This window comes from Neopelma chrysocephalum, unplaced genomic scaffold (genome assembly GCF_003984885.1).
Source record: "Neopelma chrysocephalum unplaced genomic scaffold, ASM398488v2 Primary Assembly neopelma1_68, whole genome shotgun sequence".
NCBI lineage: Eukaryota > Metazoa > Chordata > Aves > Passeriformes > Pipridae > Neopelma > Neopelma chrysocephalum.
Window position 1 is genome coordinate 6,582,094 of NW_020897727.1, and position 19,973 is coordinate 6,602,066.

At 42.5% G+C, this 19,973-nt stretch overlaps 1 protein-coding gene across 5 annotated transcripts in view; it reads right to left on the bottom strand.

Moving 5' to 3' along the window:
* BANP (BTG3 associated nuclear protein) overlaps positions 1-19,973 on the bottom strand; it is a 128,462-nt gene that overhangs the window by 57,777 nt on the left and 50,712 nt on the right. For all 5 annotated transcript variants that reach the window (XM_027685091.1, XM_027685092.1, XM_027685088.1 and 2 more), the window contains one exon: positions 6,655-6,822. In XM_027685091.1, the coding sequence (XP_027540892.1) occupies positions 6,655-6,822 (168 nt within the window). The remainder of the gene's footprint in view (positions 1-6,654; positions 6,823-19,973) is intronic.

Consider the following 19,973-nt stretch of genomic DNA (forward strand, 5'->3'; position numbering starts at 1 on the left):
TTTTAATACTTCACATTTGACAAGCAGGTAACTACAGAATGTTTAGAATTCCTTAAATGTGGTCTTGTTCTCACTGTGCAATTCCAGTATTTCCTGCACTGCTGTGCAATGGAAGTTTGCTGTACAGAATTCTGGATGGGATTAACAAATCCCAATTGGCCTGAGTATAAAACCTGTCCCATCAACCAAATAAAAATGGGATTTGTTCCCATTCAGATGCTCCGTTGCCAGTGGCTTTATCATGGGCATTGAAAGGAACAGATATTCATGGAATCCCAGAATGGTTTGGGTTGGAAGGGACCTTAAAGCTCATCTCATTCCATGGGCAGGGACACCTGCCACTAGACCAGGTTGCTCCAAGCCCTGTCCAACCTGGCCTTGGACACTTCCAGGGATGGAGCAGCCACAGCTTCTCTGGGCAACCTGTGCCAGGGCCTCTCCCCCTCACAGGGAAGAATTCCTTCCCAATATCCCATCTAATCCCGCCCTCTGGCACTGGAAAGCCATTCCCCGTGTCCTGCCCCTCCAGGTTCTTGTCCAAAGCCCCTCTCCAGCTCTTTTGGAGCTCCTTTAGGCACTGGAAAGGGCTCTAAGATCTCCCTGGATCCTTCTCTCCTCCAGGCTGGACAAAGATCTTTACTAAGCCTCCGTCTTTCCCTTTTTCTCCCATTTCCATTACTTCTCATTTTCTGTATTTTTTATTTTACAAACAGCTAAGAAAGGCCACTGTGATTTAGCTGCTTCTCCAGGGCTCCCAAGAATCCATTCCCTCCTGATTTTGTCTTTCCATTGTGCTTCCCAGTCTCTCACTGTGTAATTGAATTGAATTGAACTCGACTTCTACCAAACCACAGTGTATAAACACCTAATCCTTCATTTATAATGAGCATTGATTTTCTGATTAAGAAAGTTATGCAGAGAGTATCAATGAAAAATGAGCTGTAGCAAATAAATATATACATTATATGCACATACTGAAATACATTTTTAACTGTAAATCCAAAAGTCCTTATTTGTAAGTCATTTTTTGCTTCATAAGCCAGAAATCATGGTGCTTTTCAGAGGTGGGAAGAGGAGCCACAGCCTGAATGGAATCCCACTGCACACCTCATGTGGTCACCTATAAATAGATTTTACTTTGGCTTCACTGCAACAACCTCAGTTGGGTTTTTTTCTTTATTTTGTTGGATTTTTTGGTGTTTTTCAGTTCTTAGGAAGAAAGAAGAGAGAACACTCACCAGTGTCTAAAAACAAAACATCCTTTCTGAGTATTGTTTTTCCCCTCTACATCTCTGAGCAGACAAAAGGAATATTTATCCCTTTTTAAACATTCCCCATTAAAAGCAAACACAAACATGAGGAGCACACACAGCTTGAAGAGAGGATGTGTCAGCACTCATAAATCACAGTCCTGCAAAGCATCAAGCCTCACATCTACAATTTTGATCTCTTAGAGAATCCCTGGCACAGAGAAGCCACAGCTGAGCTCCTGCTCTGAAATCTTCCACTAATTCCAAAGGGCTAAGTTCAACATGAACCAAATGGCTTTTGTAGTGCTACCTTACCCATGGCATTCCCAAAAAACCCTCTGCTAGATGGAATAGCTTTGGAGACACCCATAGTATGGAAGATGCTGCACTGACCACTCCAATACAGAGAAAAAACAACTGCAGAATATTCCTTTCTTTCAAGTTGAAATTGGACCCTGGTCTGGTGGAAGGTGCCCCTGCCCATGGCAGGAGGTGGAATGAGATGAGATTTAAGGACCCTTCCAACCCAAACCACTCTGGCATTCCATGATTCTTTCATGTTTTCCATTTCTTTGCTGCTTGTGCTTATGAGTCAAAGAAAATTGAGGCTGAGTGTGCTGAGTGTGTCTTCTCAACCCAATGGTCAAGAATTGGCCAAATGATCCCACTGAAGTGGTTTCTTCTGTCACATTGTCAGTGCCAACCCTCCTCAGACACTGATGAGAAGGCTGGATTTCCCAAAGGTAATTTTTAACTATTTCAAGGATATGTGTTGAATTCTCAGCTAAAATCAGTTTTAAGACAAAGGCAAAACCTTTGGCCTTTCTAATTCATTCCTATTCTACTTCACAGTTATCAGTTGAGCATCTGGGTTTTCATTTTCACAGAATCACAGGTTGGAAAAGACCTTTAAGATCACCAAGTCCCACCATCAGCACCATGTTCACCACCATCCATGTCCTCAGGTGCCACATCCACATGTTTTTTGAACAATTCCAGGGATGGGGACTCCACCACTGCCCTGGCCAGACTATTCTGATGCTGGACAAACCTTTCATTTCCATGAAGAAATTTTTCCTGATATCCAAACTAAACCTTCCTTGAAGCAACTTGAGGCTGTTTCCTCTCGTCCTGTCACTTGTTCCCTGGGAGAAGGGACTGGCACCATTTTGGAAGTGGGTGTGGGGGGGACAGATTCTATGGCAGAGGGAATTCCTGCTCAGTGTCCTCATGGTTTGTACCTATAAAGTATTTTCCTAGTGCAGAGGCCTTCCAGCCTCACACTTCAAACCAGGATTTCTCTCCTTGCTTTCTGGTTGTGCAGTCACAGCAAGGAAAGGTTAACGGATAAATCAGAAATCCTCAAACCGAAAAAGCAGGACAAACCCCATCCTAGAACAATGGAAATAAACCTGTGCACTGTAAACCATTATCTCTCCCTGACTCAGCCAGGGCTAAAACCTCCAATATTGTAAAAAACCTTTGAAGATTTGGCTGCACATCCATTTTGCTCTGTGACACCTCAGCACAGGCTGAGCACTTCAGCCTAAATCTCCATATAAATCCCAAAGTCAGAGAACTAATTAAAAATTCCAACATGGAAAACTGTGATAACAGCTTGAACAATCTTAAGAGAAATTAAAAGAAAGGAAGAAGGCACTTTTCAATTAATCCTCCTCCCAAACCCCTCGTTTCCTGCGGCCCTCCCTCCACACACTGCCGAGGTTTTAAAAGGAAGATCCAGTTAAATTCTCGTGGCAGCCACTCTGGTTGGAGAAAACACGAGGAAAACATACATTAGGTACTGAAATGTTGGCTCCAAAAGCAGAGCAACCATTGCAATCAACACCTCAATTCCAACCAAAGGCAACAGCAGAACCAGCTAAAATAAGCAAAACCAAATTCTCCATAAATATAAGTCTGCATGATGCAACCCATAAATCCTGTGGCTACTGTGACAATAAATGTGAACAACCTCAATCAATATCTTTGGGGGTGAAGGATAAAGAAGAAATATCCATCTGTATTTTCCTTCCTCAGACACGCTCGTTTGCAAATCCGTTTCTCTTGACCACAATCGTTGGATTTCAACACCAAACCCTCCTAAGGCTCCATAAGGACTCTGGGCTCAGCCTCCTGCTTTTCCATGTCATTTGTACAGTTAATTTTTCCATATGATACCAGAGCAGAGAGGAAATCTGTTGCCATTTTGACCATGACTCAAATCAAAGCCACGTGCTGCTCAAATTGTTAATCACAAAAAGCAGAAAAAGCCTCAAAGTTTTGACATGGCCAACGAGTACATGAGAGTGAAGCTGAAGAACAATCCTCTTCTGATGTAATAATTCAGAATTATTTATTATGTGTGCAATAACTCATTTAAAAAAATCAAAAAATCACAAAATAGATGAGGTTGAAGTGACCTCCGCAGATCCTCTAAACCAATGTCCTTCCTCAAACCATGGGCAATCAAAATCCAGGTGGATTTTGACTGTCTCAAAGAGGTGGTGGTAATCAAAATTTCTCAGAGCCAGAGAAACCAAAGTCAGGTCAGAGGCAGCTGAGCTTCAGGCTGCTCTATTTATATATTTTTTTAAATGAGACAAATTAATTGCTGCTAAAAACCAGCTCTGAAAATCCAAGTCTCCCAATTCCTAGGGGAGGATGTCCAGCACAGCAGTGACCACGTGGATTTGAGAATATTTCAGAAGTGTCCAAGGCCAGGCTGGACAGGGATTGGAGCCACCTGGGCCAGTGGAAAGTGACCCTGCCTGTGGCAGGGGATTGGAATGGGAAGAGCTTTAAGGTCCCTTCCAAACCAAACCATTCTGGGATTCTTTGAATAGAATATGCAAAAAACTACAACTCTATATCCCCACATCCTTCCCAGTGTAACCTGACACAGGTTTTCTCCTGCAACAACCACAGCAGGGTGGAGACCTGCCCAGGAGCACCTGGAAGCTGGACTTTAAAGCTGTACCAGTGGAAAAGGCAGTTTCTCAAGTAGCTGAATTTCAGAGTGTTCAAAGCTCACCTTAAATTGCCCCCTGAAACAAATGCTCCCATAAAAACTGTCTGGGTTCATATGGAACACTTTCCAAAGCCATATTTGACAGCTCTGTTGTCATAACTGTGAAATACAGACCTCCTTTACTTCAGAGCTGTGAAATAATACAGCAAGCTGGCAGCAGGAATTCTGCTCCCTCCACTGTACAGGGGGGATAATCAGGAACAGATGCCTGGGAATTCTGATGCTGTAATTCCATTGAAGGATTTCAGGGATGTCAAACCACAGTTCCTGAGCAGTTCCTGGAGTTACCTGAACACAGAGGTGGAATTACAGCCCTGTCATGCCACCTTTCAAAACATGTGTGAATCTACATTTTCTCTTCCATTTCTTTTCCCAACATCCTCACTGAGCCTCTCAACCCGCTCTCCTGTTCCTCCTCTTTCTCCAGGTGAAACACCACTCCTGCTTGGGTTTGGGCTGCAAATTCACTTTTCAAAGGACCACCTGATTCTGCAAAGTGCTCTGTTTTTATAAAGTGGGTTTGTTTTTTCCACAGTGGGTGAATTCACCTCCCACCTTTCCAGCCTCCCAGAAAATGATGTCAAAGACATTCTGAGGGAGAGCAATATTTTCAAGAAAATTACCAAAAGCCTCTGACTCCACGGGAACATTTTCACACACTGTTACCAAAGGCAGCTGTTCCTGTTATTGCCTGGACTCTGCTTTTGGCTGCACATCTGGACAGCCCTGCCAAGGACATGCCAAGATGCCTCAGCTGACCTTCAGCATCGTCAGGACCAAAGACATCCCTACAAGGACATGCAGCCACCTCTTTGCTCTTTAGGGGGCTTGGGAGATGAGATCCCTGCACAGGGAGAGATGCAGGTGCCATAAAAACAATCCTGGGGATTGTTAGACCACAGGCACACCACCAAAATTCCAAGGTGGCTCTTGCAGAACCACCTCATCTCCCACCTTCTCACACAGCACACGCTGAAATCCCACAATCCTGGAATGGTTTGTGTTGGAAAGGACCTTAAAGCTCATCCTGTTCCAACCCTCTGCCACGGGCAGGGACACCTTCCACTAGACCAGGTTGTTCAGGAGTTAATTCAGGTGGTCTTGTACCCATGGAACATTTTACTCACAAATTAATTTAGTGGAATTAAGGGGAAAAATGAGTTTTCAGCTTAACCACAACAAAAGAACCCAACAAAATTTATGTTATGGCCTTCTGAAGGCAGGAACTCACTGAGCCTAGTCTGTGTTTTCCACCTCTACACTGATGTCTCCAAATCTCCAAAGCAGGAGATTAAATAATAGTTTTTAATAATAAATCTCAACACCACTCAAAGGGTGCAGTCTAATGAGCACAGGCCCCTAATATCCACTTATTCTAAAATACTGATTGCTAAGAGACTGAAAATAAAGATCCCATCAACATATAAGGCTTATGGTTATCATTAGGTTGATTAGTTGTTTTAATTTGAGGATTTTGGATGTGATTCCCTGTTCCAGCACATAAAATTTTCCATTGAAAGCAGATTTTGGCTTTCTTTGCATGAGATACAGTGGTTAGTGTTAACATGCAACCAAAAATTTTATGCAGGCAAATAAACTTCCTTCCTTTTCCTTGGGCTCCCTTCCAAACCCCTGGTTTTAATATCTAATGTACAAATGTCCCATAACGCTGCTTTATATTAAAAGCAGGAGCCAGAAATGTCCTCCGAGAACACTTCTTGGGTCAGGGTTTTTCAGTTGTTATTATTATTCCTGCCTCCATCCCTACATGGAAATACAGAATCACCTACAACATATTTAATTCCTTCAGAGGAAAATCCTTCAGGAACAACCTTTAGCACGTCCCACTGACTGGTGTGAAAGATTCAGTCACTGACTCCTCTGAGGAACAACAATTGCAGCAACATCTTCATTTTCTACTCAAAGAACTGAGCGTGGTGAAAATAAAACATATGAGAGCACAAAGCTGCATGAGCTGAATTTTTTTAGTTAACACATGTGGAGGAACTGAAAGAGAGCAGGGTTAGATGAGATATTAGGGAAAAAACTGTTTATTGTGAGGGTGGTGAGGCCATGGCACAGGTTGACCAGAGCAGCTGTGGCCACCCCATCCCTGGAAGTGTCCAAGGCCAGGTTGGATGGGGCTTGGAATAACTAGTGGAAAGTGTCCCTGCCCATGGCAAGATGATCTTCAAGATCCTTCCAACCCAAACCATTCTGGGATTCTTTGACTGTATGTTCTCAGCATCTCAGTGAGGCTAAACACTCGCATTAACATTGAGGTATAATGAAAAACAAATGGAATTTATTATCACTGCAAGTTTTCCTTTCAGTTGGGGTTTGATTGGCTTTGGGGGGGTGTTGGTTTGTTACCTGAACCACTGTAAGAGGATGATGAAGGTGTTCTTCTGGAAAAGCTTTTCACAGCCAGGCTCTGCCCCCTCTGCTTCCTCCTCCACGCTGTCCTGCACTTGGAGTCGATGCTCTGTTTGATGCGGTACCAGTCGGACTCTGTGATGCCAAACTTGTAAAACAGGTGGCCTGGAATTACAAAGAAAAGAGGCAAAAATCAGCATAAACCTGTATTTCCAGAGAATTCCAAGATGACACACCCAGTCCCACACACAAGTTGAACAAAGGATCATTTTAGAACTGCCCACACTGCCTAAAGGAATACAGTGACCTCAACAAAGACCCCCAAAGCTGTACAGTGGTGTGATTCCAACAAAATCTATTCCCAAAGTTCAGTAATCACACATGCACAGTTCTGTCTGTCCATGGAATTTTATAATCTGCCCTTTCATCCACGGGAGCCGCACTGTTACATCCAGGCTGTGCAACATTGACAGAGGATCCAGCACTCTGAAGCCAAAACTGGATACAGCTTTATTTCTCACTGATAGTGCCCCACAATAAGACTGATAAGCAGGAGACCATATAAAACTCTTATTAAACCAAACAAAAATAATAAAATTTTTTAAAGCTCAGCTCAAAATTGTTCAGACTCCAATAAAAACAACACCAAATGAGACCCTTCTGCAAACGTTACTCCTGGAATTAAGTCATTTCAAGAGCCACATGATGCACTTTGTAGCCTTTGGTGTTAAGTTGCCAAAGTGTTCCATAAACACAGTGCTGACTCAGGAGCTGAGCTGAGTGTTTGGAAGCAAAGCTCACCCAGACTGAGCCCTGCTGCCAACTCAAACCAGGTTTATCACCACGTGCAGCCCCTGAACCTGAAGGGGAAGCCCAGATACGGCAGGAACAGAGAAAGCAAAACGATTATGACAAGAAAGACACAGTTCAACATCTGCACAAATAGCTTTAAAAGTGGGAAGGAAACATGTTGAGCAGTGTCAGCTGCTTCGAGGTCCTCCTGTATTACTACAGACTGTGACTATTACAGTGTGAGCTTCAGAGGGGTTTGGATTTTCTTAAAAGCATCAATACTACAACAAATTCATAATGATCATGGCTGCAGAAAAAAAAAAAACAATTGAAAAATCCAGTCACTGTCTGCCCATATAAGAAGGAAGGAGAGAATAGGGGGGGACTTTTTGCTCGGGCAGATAGTGCCAGGATAAGGGGCAATGGTTTTAAACTGCCTGAGGGCAGGGTTAGATGGGATATTGGGAAGAAATTCCTCACTCAGAGGGTGAGGAGGCCCTGGCACAGGTTGCCCAGAGAAGCTGTGGCTGCCCCATCCCTGAAGGTGTCCAAGGACAGCTTGGATGGGGCTTGGAGCAACCTGGGCTAGTGGCAGGTGTCCCTGCCCATGGAATGAGATGAGCTTTAAGGTCCCTTCCGACCCAAACCATTTTAGGTTTCTATAATTCTATGAGGTTCAAAACCCCTGAATTCAAGCAGATCTATTTTTAACAGTCTCTAAAACTGTGCTTCTAAACTTCTCAGATTCAGATGTGCAATCCCACAGTTAAACAAGCCAAAGCTGTAACAGAAGCTTTTGCTCAACATGACAATGCTTGAAGTGTCTCTAAAATTCTTACTTTCTTTTTGGTATCAGTTCCTTTCATACCTTGCAAAGTAAAATAATCTTTTCCACTTACTGAGCTTTCAATCTTCCTCTCAAATGGGATCCTAATCCTGTGAAGTACTTGCTTAAGCTGTTGTATATAGAATATATAGAACGGGACATGCTCTGTGACTGCAAGACAAATGATTTGAAGCCTGGAGCCACAAAATTCCAGGTTTGCACAAGCTAAAAGCTTCATAGTTTCCTCTGTATTACAAATGAAACCAGAGTCCTCAGAATGTGAAAGCTGCAGTTACTGAGCTGAACACAGCCAAGTGGAGAACTGCACCTTTTATGGCATCATTTCTGAAATATGTTGAATTTTTGATGCTCTGATTTTTTTTGTAGATCTGTTTAAGAAGCCATTTGAATAAAGGAGAGAATATACAGGGGGAAAAAGACTGGCCCCGAAATTTCTCATTTTAAAGTGACAGCAAGAACTTTACATCTCTTGTTGTGTCTCCAAAAAGGGGGTGGGAGTAGGAAAGGAGGAAAATGGGCTGAAATTACCATCTGCTGCTGTGCAACAGTTCCCTTTCCATAGGTGTCAGCAAAAGGAAAGCACATTCCATATTGTAAATCCTGAGCCCACGTTTCTCAGCCTGATCTATTACTAATGTGCATTACACAGAGAAATGGGCTCAGAAGTGTTTGCAGGGATGTCCAATAAAAATAGTTGTGCTTTAACTCTTCACCCACCCTCAGCTGTCAGGATGTACAAAAGCACTTGTGAGTCCCACATAAAACACAATCATGTGCTCTGTGGTTAGTTTGGGAAAAAAAAGTCCATATTTCATCCATAAGTACATTTTAATGACTTTCACGTTGTGCTGCCTTGGTTAGAGAAGTGACTGATCAAGTGTAGTCAGAGGAAACTCTCAGGGAAAAGCTGTCTGGTTTGGAATTTTAACTATTACAGTGTAATCCCTGGATATTCCAGGATGTCACTTAATTCAAGGAGGAATCAAAAGCAATATCAATTATTTGGGACAAGAGATCATCAGGTGCAGTGAGATGTTCATACTCAGGTCTCCCAGAATGAGGAAGATGATGAACCAGAGCTGTGACATAAAACATCCCAGAAATTGCTTTATTGAGGGAAGGCAGGAGAAGACCTTCTTCACATGGAAAGAGAGGAGGTTTTGGATTAGATATGGGGAAGAAATCCTTTCCTGGGAGGGTGGGGAGGCCCTGGCACAGGTTGCCCAGAGAAGCTGTGGCTGCCCCATCCCTGGAAGTGTCCAAGGCCAGGTTGGACGGGGCTTGGAGCAACCTGGGATAGTGGAAGGTGTCCCTGCCCATAGCAGGGGGTGGAATGAGAGGAGCTTTAATGTCCCTTCCCACCCAAACCATTCCATGATTCTACCCACTGATCACAAACACTATAATTTAATCAATGTGATAAGGAATGGCCATAAAGGGTTTACCATTCCCTTCATGGAAAGAACATGGCTCCAGAGAAAAGCCCAGAAACCAGGTAACAAGCTAAACAGGGCAGAGTCAGAGAAGATTTTAGACTACAGAGATCTAAAGCATCAGGCAGATTTTCCAAGCCAGGCATCCCTATTTCTTTCCCTTAATTCCTCAAATTCCCACGTGCTGTTACAGCGATCAAAGGTGTAAAACTGGTCCAGACAACCAGTGCTGTTTGCACTGGTTTTTACCCCAATTGCAGACTCAGCCACAGCAATTGCACATACAAATTAGGCATGAAAAATTAGCCCTTAAGTCCAAAGATAGTTGATAGAAAGGTTCAACAAATTTCAGCAGTAAAATCTGTGCAGTTGGGATTACAACCTAAAATGTTATTCAGGTCTTGAGCAACCACACTTCCTCACAGTCCTCCGGTGACTGAAGGAAAATATAATGTTAATGACAGTGGAGTAGTTTTGAAGCAGATAAAAAGTTCACCATGACATTAGAAATGTGATTTACCTGCAGTGGAGAAGGACATCCTGCAAACATGTGCAAACAATCCCGGAAAAGCAAAGCGTGCTGCCTCCGTTCCCTATCCATAAACGATCCCAGGCGGGGGAGCTTTCAGCTGCCTCATTCCCTGCATGTCAAACACCAAGCACTAAAGCAGGATATTGGAAATGAGATGTTTAACTTGGGGAAGCCCATAGCAGAAAAGGCAGGAATACCTAAGTGGGAAGGGATTTGACTTTTTCGGACCATTTCCTACCCAAAAGCAGCACAAACGCTGTGATTTTAAACAGCAAAGTGTCTCTGAGCCACAAAACACACATAAAAAATACATTCAGCAACATAATTTAGCACTTTGACAAAGAGATGCCCATTAAAGAAGGGGGAAGTGCGGGATTTAGGTGATTTAAGGCTGGCTGACTGTGTTTTTAGGGATCTTTTCATGCAGGGCAATGGATCGTTGCCGGTAACACTCAAAACAAAGGATGTCCTTGTTTTTAAACACTAAAGGTCCAAAGTTCGCTTTTTTTGGGAATCTCACTTCCTAAACAAAGCTTTCTATGAAAACACACCAGAGACTTTCAAATAGTTCAGTTATTTAATAAATTGCAAGAGCTTGAGAGATTTCCACAAACCAGGCTGATCCTGGGAGTCTGGGAGACTAAAAGGTCTGCACAGGGAATTCATGGAGACACGAAAAAGGAGAAATCAGAAGCCAACATTCCAATCTCATCAAGCAAAAGCTCAGGAAGAAGACAAACGTGCATCAGGAAAATTTAAAAAGTCAGCTTTAAAAGCCAGCAGGTGCATCAGGCTGAGATTTTCCTTCCACATCCTGGATTAGAAACACAGGGAGAGCTTTAGGGAAGTTCCTATAAAATTAAAAATACTGACAATAATACTTAAAATAAATCTTTCTCTGCTTCGAAAGGAAAAAAAAGGCTTGGAAATTCAAAGGAAAAAAAGCTTGAAATGCAAAGGAAAAACCTTGGAAACACAAAGAAAAAAAGCTTGGAAATGCAAAGGAAAAACCTTGAAAATGCAAAGGAAAAAGAGCTTGAAAATGCAGTGAAGATGATCTGGTACAAACACAGGGATTGTCAGCACCAATGTCGGACACGATGACACATTCCCAAACTTTTGGGGCATCTAATGTGCAAAATAAGGAGAGAAAGGGATGGGTTTTTCTAAAAACCAGGACTAATTCTAAAATAAGAAAATCTCAGGAAAACAATGTTCCTGAAAAAGTAATCCTCTCCTTCTTAAAGGTCAGGAGTCAGGCAGCAGACGAAACAACACACAGAAAACATGAAACTGTAAAGAAATCTAATTAAGAACAAACTGAGGAGGAAGAAAAGACATTTGTAAGATCAAAACCAGACATGAAATATTCCATCCTGATACTGCATTCAAAATCAGCTCCTAAAAAACAAACTCCGTGTCAGGAGTTTGCATTTGGATATTGGATATTGTTCTCCACGATCTCCACATTTCCTTAGAAAATTAAAAGCTAAATCATTATTTTCATGGACTTGGCAGAGTTCCCTTTATGCTGAGATGGCCCAGAATTTCCTACTGGTTTTTGCTACATTTGGAAAGATTAGGGAAAGTGTTACCACCAGAGAATCCAACAGCCACACGAATAAAATAAATACATTTTTACATCATAAATACATAATCCAAACAGATTTGCTTCACTGCTCCTTCATTTTCAAATTTAACCTAATTTTTAAAGCTTAGAGAAAAAACAACAGGCTGTCATATTCATCACTCAAATCTTAAAGTGACGAAGAGAATCTTTTTTAAACCGACAGGAACATGATGGATAATCCGAAAAACAAGGGCTTCAGATCTGCCTGCTCCGAGTCGTGGAGAGGGGCGATTCTTCGGGGCCTTGGCTCACAAAATGCATTTTTCCTCAGCAGGGTCATACATTTGGAGGCCTTTTTATTAAACCAATAGCACATGACAACAGAATCTGCTGCACTAAACACTGGAACGGCTGAGGGAAAAATGAAGCACCTCCGAAGTTCCTTCTTGCGCCTTCAGGCTCCGACTCCTCCAACGGAATCAAGGGCTTGCACTGCCCATCTTGAAATCATTTTAAATGGAGTAATTGTTTACTCCTCTGACAGGATCTCCACAGCTGGAAGTTCTTCCCCCTCTCCAAAAATCGGAATGTTTAGGTTTGGGCAAAGGGATGGAGTGTCGTCCTCCTCCAAGGAAAAGTCGCCCGTTCCGGAGCAATGGCAGAGCCCTGGAGGCTCCTCCAAGTCACATCCATCATGTCACCAAATAATCACTTTCCATCCCATTGTTCTCATCCACAATGGCCAAAAAGAGAGCTGTTAGAAACTTGGAGAGAGGCAGGAGGGGAGGAAAATTCAGCTACCAAGTAATTAGTCTGGTTTGCATCTTATTTCTTTCTATTTCTTTTTATTTCTTAAACAGTTCCTTTGTTTCATTGTTACATTTATCCCTTTCAAATTATCCCTTTCAAATTTTCCCTTTCAAATCAACCCTTTCAAATTAACCCTTTCAAATCATCCCTTTCAGCCATAAATTCATAACCACCACGTATTGTGGTACAAAGTGTTCAGGGGGTACTTCCAAACAGCCCCAAATACAACTGAGATCCTCCTATTTTACTACACACACATAAAGAAGGATTTACTAACCTGTGTCAGCAACCAGAATATTTTAAACAGTGAAATACATAAATATGAAATGTTTACAAAAATCTGAACTTTCCAATTGTCAGCTTTTAAAGAAAAGAAATGCTCTGTCATTGTTAAAGGAATGAGATTCCCTGTTTTCCTACGTATGGAAGATATGGTTAAAGAGGCTTTCTGCAAATAAATTTCCATAGAATATTGATTATTTTATTATACTCTTGAAGTAAATGATAAAAATAAATAAACCTCAAAATTCCACACTATTCCCTTTCTGCTTGGACAACAGGAACTCAACTCCAGACTAGAGATCACTTCAAACCTTTGGCAACTTTGTGACAAAACATGTAATTGCTCATTTTACAACTGTTTTACAACAAATACCTAAAACCTCTTTATCTCCAGTAAGAAAATAGCATGTTTTAGCTATATTTCAACCAAACCCACAATTTGAAACAATGTTTTCTCATCCCAGCTCCTAAAATAATGCCAATTAATTACCTGTCTGGTGGGAATATCTTCTGGGATCAAAGAAATGCAGAAAAGTTCAACTACAATCAGCAACTACTTCTGAAATGCCAATGACACTGCTCAGACAAACTGCTGTTTTACAATTCCATGCCCAGAGAACACTAAAACACTTGGAAGAACAGGCAAGAAAGTTTTCCTCTATATAATAATATGTTATATATTATTACATGATGAATAATAATAAATTACTGAATCATGTTGAAGAAACAATTTGGAAATTAACTTCTTTTAAACTGCCACGAGACAGCAACCAAAGTGTTTGCACAGCCAGGTTGGGTCTGAGCGACAGATTAAAGTGAAAGCAAAGAGATGAGAAAACAGTTCTCATCCCAAGGGCAGGAGGTCTCCGTTTCTCTGTAAAACACTGACAGAAGGGTTTGGATTTTCAAAGATTTTGAAATCAAACATTCCATGAGCAAAGAAAAGCCCTTCTCGATGGGTCTCTGGCTCAGGAGTCGCTCTGGCCATACAAGAAATAACAACCAGCTGCCAATTACCCGAATGTCGAACAGCTAATTTAATTTTCTTGGAATGCTTTGGGTTGGAAGGGATCTCAAAGCCCCTCCAGTCCCACCCCTGCCATGGGCACGGACACCTGCCACTAGACCAGGTTGCTCCAACCTGGCCTTGGACACTTCCAGGGACGGGGCAGCCACAGCTTCTCTGGGCAACCTGTGCCAGGGCCTCACCAACCTCACAGGGAAGAATTTCTTCCCAATATCCCATCTAAACCTCCTCTCCTTCAGCTAAAAGCCACTTTTACTCAAAGTTACTTTGTCTGATTATTTAATTAATATTTATTAATATTTATTTACCCTATTTGTCTGAATATTTAATTTTTAACAAATCACAGAACCAGAGGAAACATGAAAATTAAAATTATTTTAAATGCCCTTCTTCTTCACATTAAAAGAACCCTACCGGAGGTTTAAAAAATAAAAAATTGAAATTAATTAGGATCTAGAATCTCCAAATGCCACCAAGGAATCCTGTTCCAAAGCAGAAAAGCTCCTACACTCACACACACTTCACACCTCTCTGGAAAAGCAGTCAGGCTGTTTTTACCTGTTTTACAACAAGCAGAACCTGCTCTATTCTGCCTTATGGAGAGAGCCATAAGCATTCAAATATTGCCATCTAGTGGGGTGTCAAATTCCCACTCTGGCAAGAACGGACGGATTTTTATCCATTCCCGTGTTTGCTCATTCCCAAGTCCCTCACAGCTCCTGCCAAGTGCTACGAAAGGTCAGGGAGCTGCAGGACCAGAGAAGGGCTGTGGAATGGGACTGAGTGAATTAATTAATCACTGCAGAAATAATTAATCAGTGCAGAAATGGAATATTTGTGATGTTCCTTCTTGGGTGGAAGCTCCACAGAACTCTGATGCTCACAGACTATCAACAGCTGCATAAACAGAACTATTATCAGAAATCAATCAACCAACCCCACAAGAAAATAATTCTGAAATCAGAGGGTTTATAATCTGAAAAGAGAAAAGTCTTCCTGTCATCTCCTACAGCCTTGCTACAGGTCACAAGTTTCATGAGAGCTCCTCCACTATGCTGACACTGGACAAAGGACATTTGCTTATAGCTTTTTCCCCCATTTTTAAAAAATGTCCCACCTTTGCTTCTATTTTTCCCCCATTTTTAAAAAATATCCAACATTTCTTTCTATTTTTCTCCCCCATTTCTAAAAAAGATGTTACTTGCCCTAAAAATCATCTTGCAAAAATCCAAACACCCGGCAAATAAAAGGAGATACCTTGGAAAGAGAAGATCTGTGTTTCATTTCCTCCCCAAACACTCATGGAACATTCGGGTCCCAGGATGAAAGCAGAGCTCTGCACTCCCTACAGCTGGAGCTGGACAGCTGGAAATGGCAGGGGCACAATTCCATATGGGCTGCACAGGCATTTTCATCCGAAACGGCTTTTCCTGAAGATCAGGACCCAATGACTCTGACACTTGTTTGACTTATTGAGCCACTAATGATCTCCTTCCAGATAAAACACCTAATGAGCTCGTAACAACCATTATTTTCCTTCTGCATAATTAAAATGCCCTCACAGGATATCAAACTTGGAGCCTTCAGTTAAATTTACCTCTTAGTTTTGCACATTTAAAATGTCAGAACAGTCATTTGTGATCACAGTCAGCTTTTCCTTGCTACTCCTTGCTATAGCCTTGATATTTCTTTTCTTCACTGGGAGAAATCCCACAAGTTTGTCTCTGTTCTTTGCAATGGGACACAGCTCAGTGTATGATGTGATCATTGCCAAAGGATCAACTGCCTGCTTGGAATCAGAGCCTGTTGCTCCAAACAAATGGAATCACCTCAATCGAGGCAATAAATAAACGCTTCTGATTTTAGGGAGCTGCTGCCAATAACCACATATAACAACAAGCACATATAACAATAACCACACGTAACATGGGGGTTGACAGGCACAGTTTTACAGAGAAGTTGATTAAACAGCTGTTTGTGTTTCCTGGAGCAGCACAGTGTGCTGTGAGAGGAGCAGAGCCCATGGAAAAGGGGGGTGTTGTTCCCACCACCCCTTCCCAAGCCGGCCCATTACACAAGCGCTGCCTCGGGAGCCCATCTGGATGGCAAAGGGGCTGCCAAGAAAAACTCCCTGGTGGATCAACAATGCACATCTCCCCCCTTCCCAAGGAGCTCGTGGCTTTGGGAAGGACCGGCCGGGCAGAAACCCCAAGGACATTCTCCTCGCAGGCGGCCGGAGGCTTTTTAACCCTTGGGAGATGGAGAAAGGAAAGTTCAAAGTCAGGAAAGTCTGTGACTTTCTGGAATTCCGTTCAGGAGGCTCTGTGAGCTCCCCGCTCTCCCTGCAGGCAGCAATGCCTTTTCCAGACAAATATACAGAAGTTTTGTGTGGATCAATCTGTGGTTGGTGGCTGAGCTGCTTTTCCTCTCCAAATGTCAGGGATCAAACACTTTCTTAGACTCTTCATGTCTTCTAAAACCACACTGTAAAAGCTCAATTTGGTCGTTTATAGGCTTTCAATAGTAAATATTTCTTGTTTGGAGCCCATTGGAAGTTCAGTAGGAGATTTTATTTATGCCAGGACTGAGCCTGAGTGACATTGAGTAACCAGCAGCCTCCTCTCCACGTGGTGACAGTAAAGCACACCCTGCATCCATCTGAATTAGGCCCTAAAGGGACACCACCAGTGCACACTGGAGTAACTACTCTGCAGACAGTCATAACACTGGAGCAGTTCCATATGAGGAGGAATGAGCCCAAAGAAAACAGTGATTAATACAAGGGTGATACAAAGAGTTCTCTGTTCCACTTGTAACTTCAGAGCTCCGATGGATCTGCAGTGCTGATAAAGATGATCCTTGGACATCACACTCAATACATTGATCGTAAACAGTCCAATGCCTCTCACAGGGTTTGGGTTCTCACACCAGGATTGTTAATATATGAATATCCAATATTGTCTGAAATCCACACAAGACTCCCTTGATTGTCCTTAGAAAAAAACCAGCTTTTATTCAACTGAGTTACAACAGTTGTAGCAATAACTTTCCCAATGAGCACATCTTCCACTTGCCCAACTTGCTGTTTTTTTCCTCACACACTCCTGAAGCAGCATTTAAAGTCACTCAGAAAGCTGCTTTTATGCTCCCAGACTGTTTTTAGCTGCTTCTGCAGGAGTGAAGACCTGCACACTTCAGCACGTACTTGAACTAAGTCTGGCCAAAGCGGGAAAGTATCAAAGGATGGAACAACTGTAGGAAGAGGTGGTCCAAGTGACCTCATGCATTCATTTTCTATTTTCTGCAGAGCCTGCAAACTCAGCAGTGCCTGACAGCACATCACACACAATCAAGTCACACACATCACAGTTGGGACTGACAGCAGTTGCTACATCCAAGAGTGGAAAATGTAATTCCTCGCTTGTATAACACAAGAACAACAAGAGAAGTGGGAGAAGGAGAGAGAAACCACACAATTGATTTTATTACCCAACAATCACTGCCTTTATTTCAGTTCATAAACAGTAACTGGCCAGGAAAGTAATTGAAATAAACAGAAGTGCCCAGGAAAGAAGGAAACACGAGGCAGCACTAAATTCCAGCCCGTAGGAAGTGCCAGCAGTGATGCCATTTCTGAGAACTGTGGTGCTGAGATAAACTCAATGGGTTCTCCTATTATCTTCCTGCTCAACCTCAAAAGAGGTTATCACTGCCCTCCATGTGGCAGCATTTAATTGATTCACAAAGCAGCAGCTATTTGGAACTGAAGCCAGACTTTTGCAGCTCTGAGAAGACAACGTGTGTGAAAGGAGCAGCTCTGCTGCAGCACACAGCCCTTCCCCAGGGTGCTGGACCAACAGGAGTTAAGGATTTTCAGAGAGGAGAAAATGCTTTCTGTCACTTCTTTCTTTTTGAAGATGGGCTGAACTCCCTGACTTTGCTTCTCACTCTCCTGAGTATGAGATAGTCAAACTTTCCCTCCTCTCTCCCCAAATTCTGTCCCTAAGAACAGACACCACTCATGGACTTCACAAGGAACAAAACACAGCTTTTTGGACGTTACCAGCTGGAGGAGGCCCTCTTGGTGAGACTCAGAGCAGAGGTTTTGACCAGCACACAGCTCAGGAGGACGTTCTTGCCCTCCCCATCTGGCACAGGCACGATGCTGCAGAACTGGGCCCATTCTTCTCTGCTGGTGCTCAACCCTCCACACTAAAGTGACATCTGTCCCCCTCCTCAGCTGTGACCTGGCAGCTGAGGAGAAACGTTCTACAGCACCTGAGCTGAGCACCTGGGCCAGTGGAAGTGTCCCTGTCCACGGCAAGGGGTAGAACCAGATGAGCTTTGAGGTCCCTTCCAACATAACCATTCCAGGACTCCATGATAACACCACAGGAACAGGCTGAAGTAAATAATTACTTCCCAAGAACTACAGTCCGCGGGATTTATCACTAGGAGAAGAAATGTTGGCAAAAAGGATTTCCAGGGACCACAAGATGAGCTCATCCACCAGATAGAAACCACGTAACTCCTGTTCAGGCTACTACAGCTTGGAAGATTAACTAATATCCTATAGAATGAAAGAAGAGATCAGAGATCCTCAGCAAATCATTAGTTTGAGCACTGCCACTATCCCATCGCCCATTCTCTTCCCCCCAGACCTCCAGAGTATCCAGAGCTATGACTGATTCCCAGGTTAGCTGTCATCCCCCATCAATGGGATGGATTGAAATGACAATTAACAATGTAATTCCAACAATCCAAATTACAGAAATCCATCAATTTCTGGTGCTGATGAAAGATTAAATTAGAGATAGGATAAATGCCAATTTGGATAATTTTCCTGGAGCTCTCCAACAGTCTCCTGATGGAATTCAAGGTCTGGATGCACAACTACAACTGCTGATACTCCAGATTTGTAGCATCTTGGTGTAATACTGTTAAACCACTGTATGTTGCTATGTATCTAAAAGTCAGTGACTAAAATGATATGAGACACAAAGACCCAAAATTATAAACAGGAAATGAAAGGAAGACAGAGAAAATGCAAAAAAAGTGTACAAAGGTTAGGAAGGAAATAAGGATATAAAAGCAAAATTGGGTATAGTTAATAAAAATACAGTAATAAAAAGGGTTTTTTAATTAGAAAGCTAAAAAAAATAAAAACACTAAATATATTCTGTATTTATAGGGCATATCTTCAGTAACTGAAATGTTTGTTTATAGTGCCTGAGAGGAGACTACAAGAAAGATGGAGAGAGATTATTTACAAGGGCCTGGAGTGACAGGACAAATTGGGAATGGCTTCAGACTGCCAGAGGGCAGGGTTAGATGGGATATTGGGGAAGAAACTCTTCCCTGTGAGGGTGGGGAGGCCCCGGCACAGGTTGCCCAGAGAAGTTGTGGCTGCCCCATCCCTGGAAGTGTCCAAGGCCAGGTTGGATGGGGCTTGGAGCAACCTGGTCTAGTGGAAGGTGTCCCTGCCCATGGCAGGGAGTGGAAGGAGATGAGCTTAATGTCCCTTCCAACCCAATTCCATGATTCCATGATAACACATTCTATAAAATAACAACAGCCTGGAGGATCTCATAAAACAAATCCACTGGTTCCTCCATGAGAACTCACTGCCCTTCCTCCAATATTTAAGTAATAATACTTAAGACAGACAGAAATGGGGTATATTGTTGTTTATCCTGCATTGCTGTTAAAGATCAACATCATCATTCCAAAGAAGAAGCTGGAGCAGCAGTGACTGACTACACATTTTACAGGACACCAGTGAACAGCTGCTTAAACCGGCCCAACCTGCCTTATGTTTGGGCTGTGTGTAATAATATATATATATAAATATCTCATCTAAGCAACATAAATTACCCAGCCAAATATGTTTCCTATTAAGCAACTGTGTGTGGGCTGCTGTTGTGTCAGTTTGTGTGGAGCAGCACCAGTGTTTAATTCCATTTGGCCTCTGTTGAGGACACAAGTTCTCTCACAGTGGATTAACATCTCTTACAACTAATCCA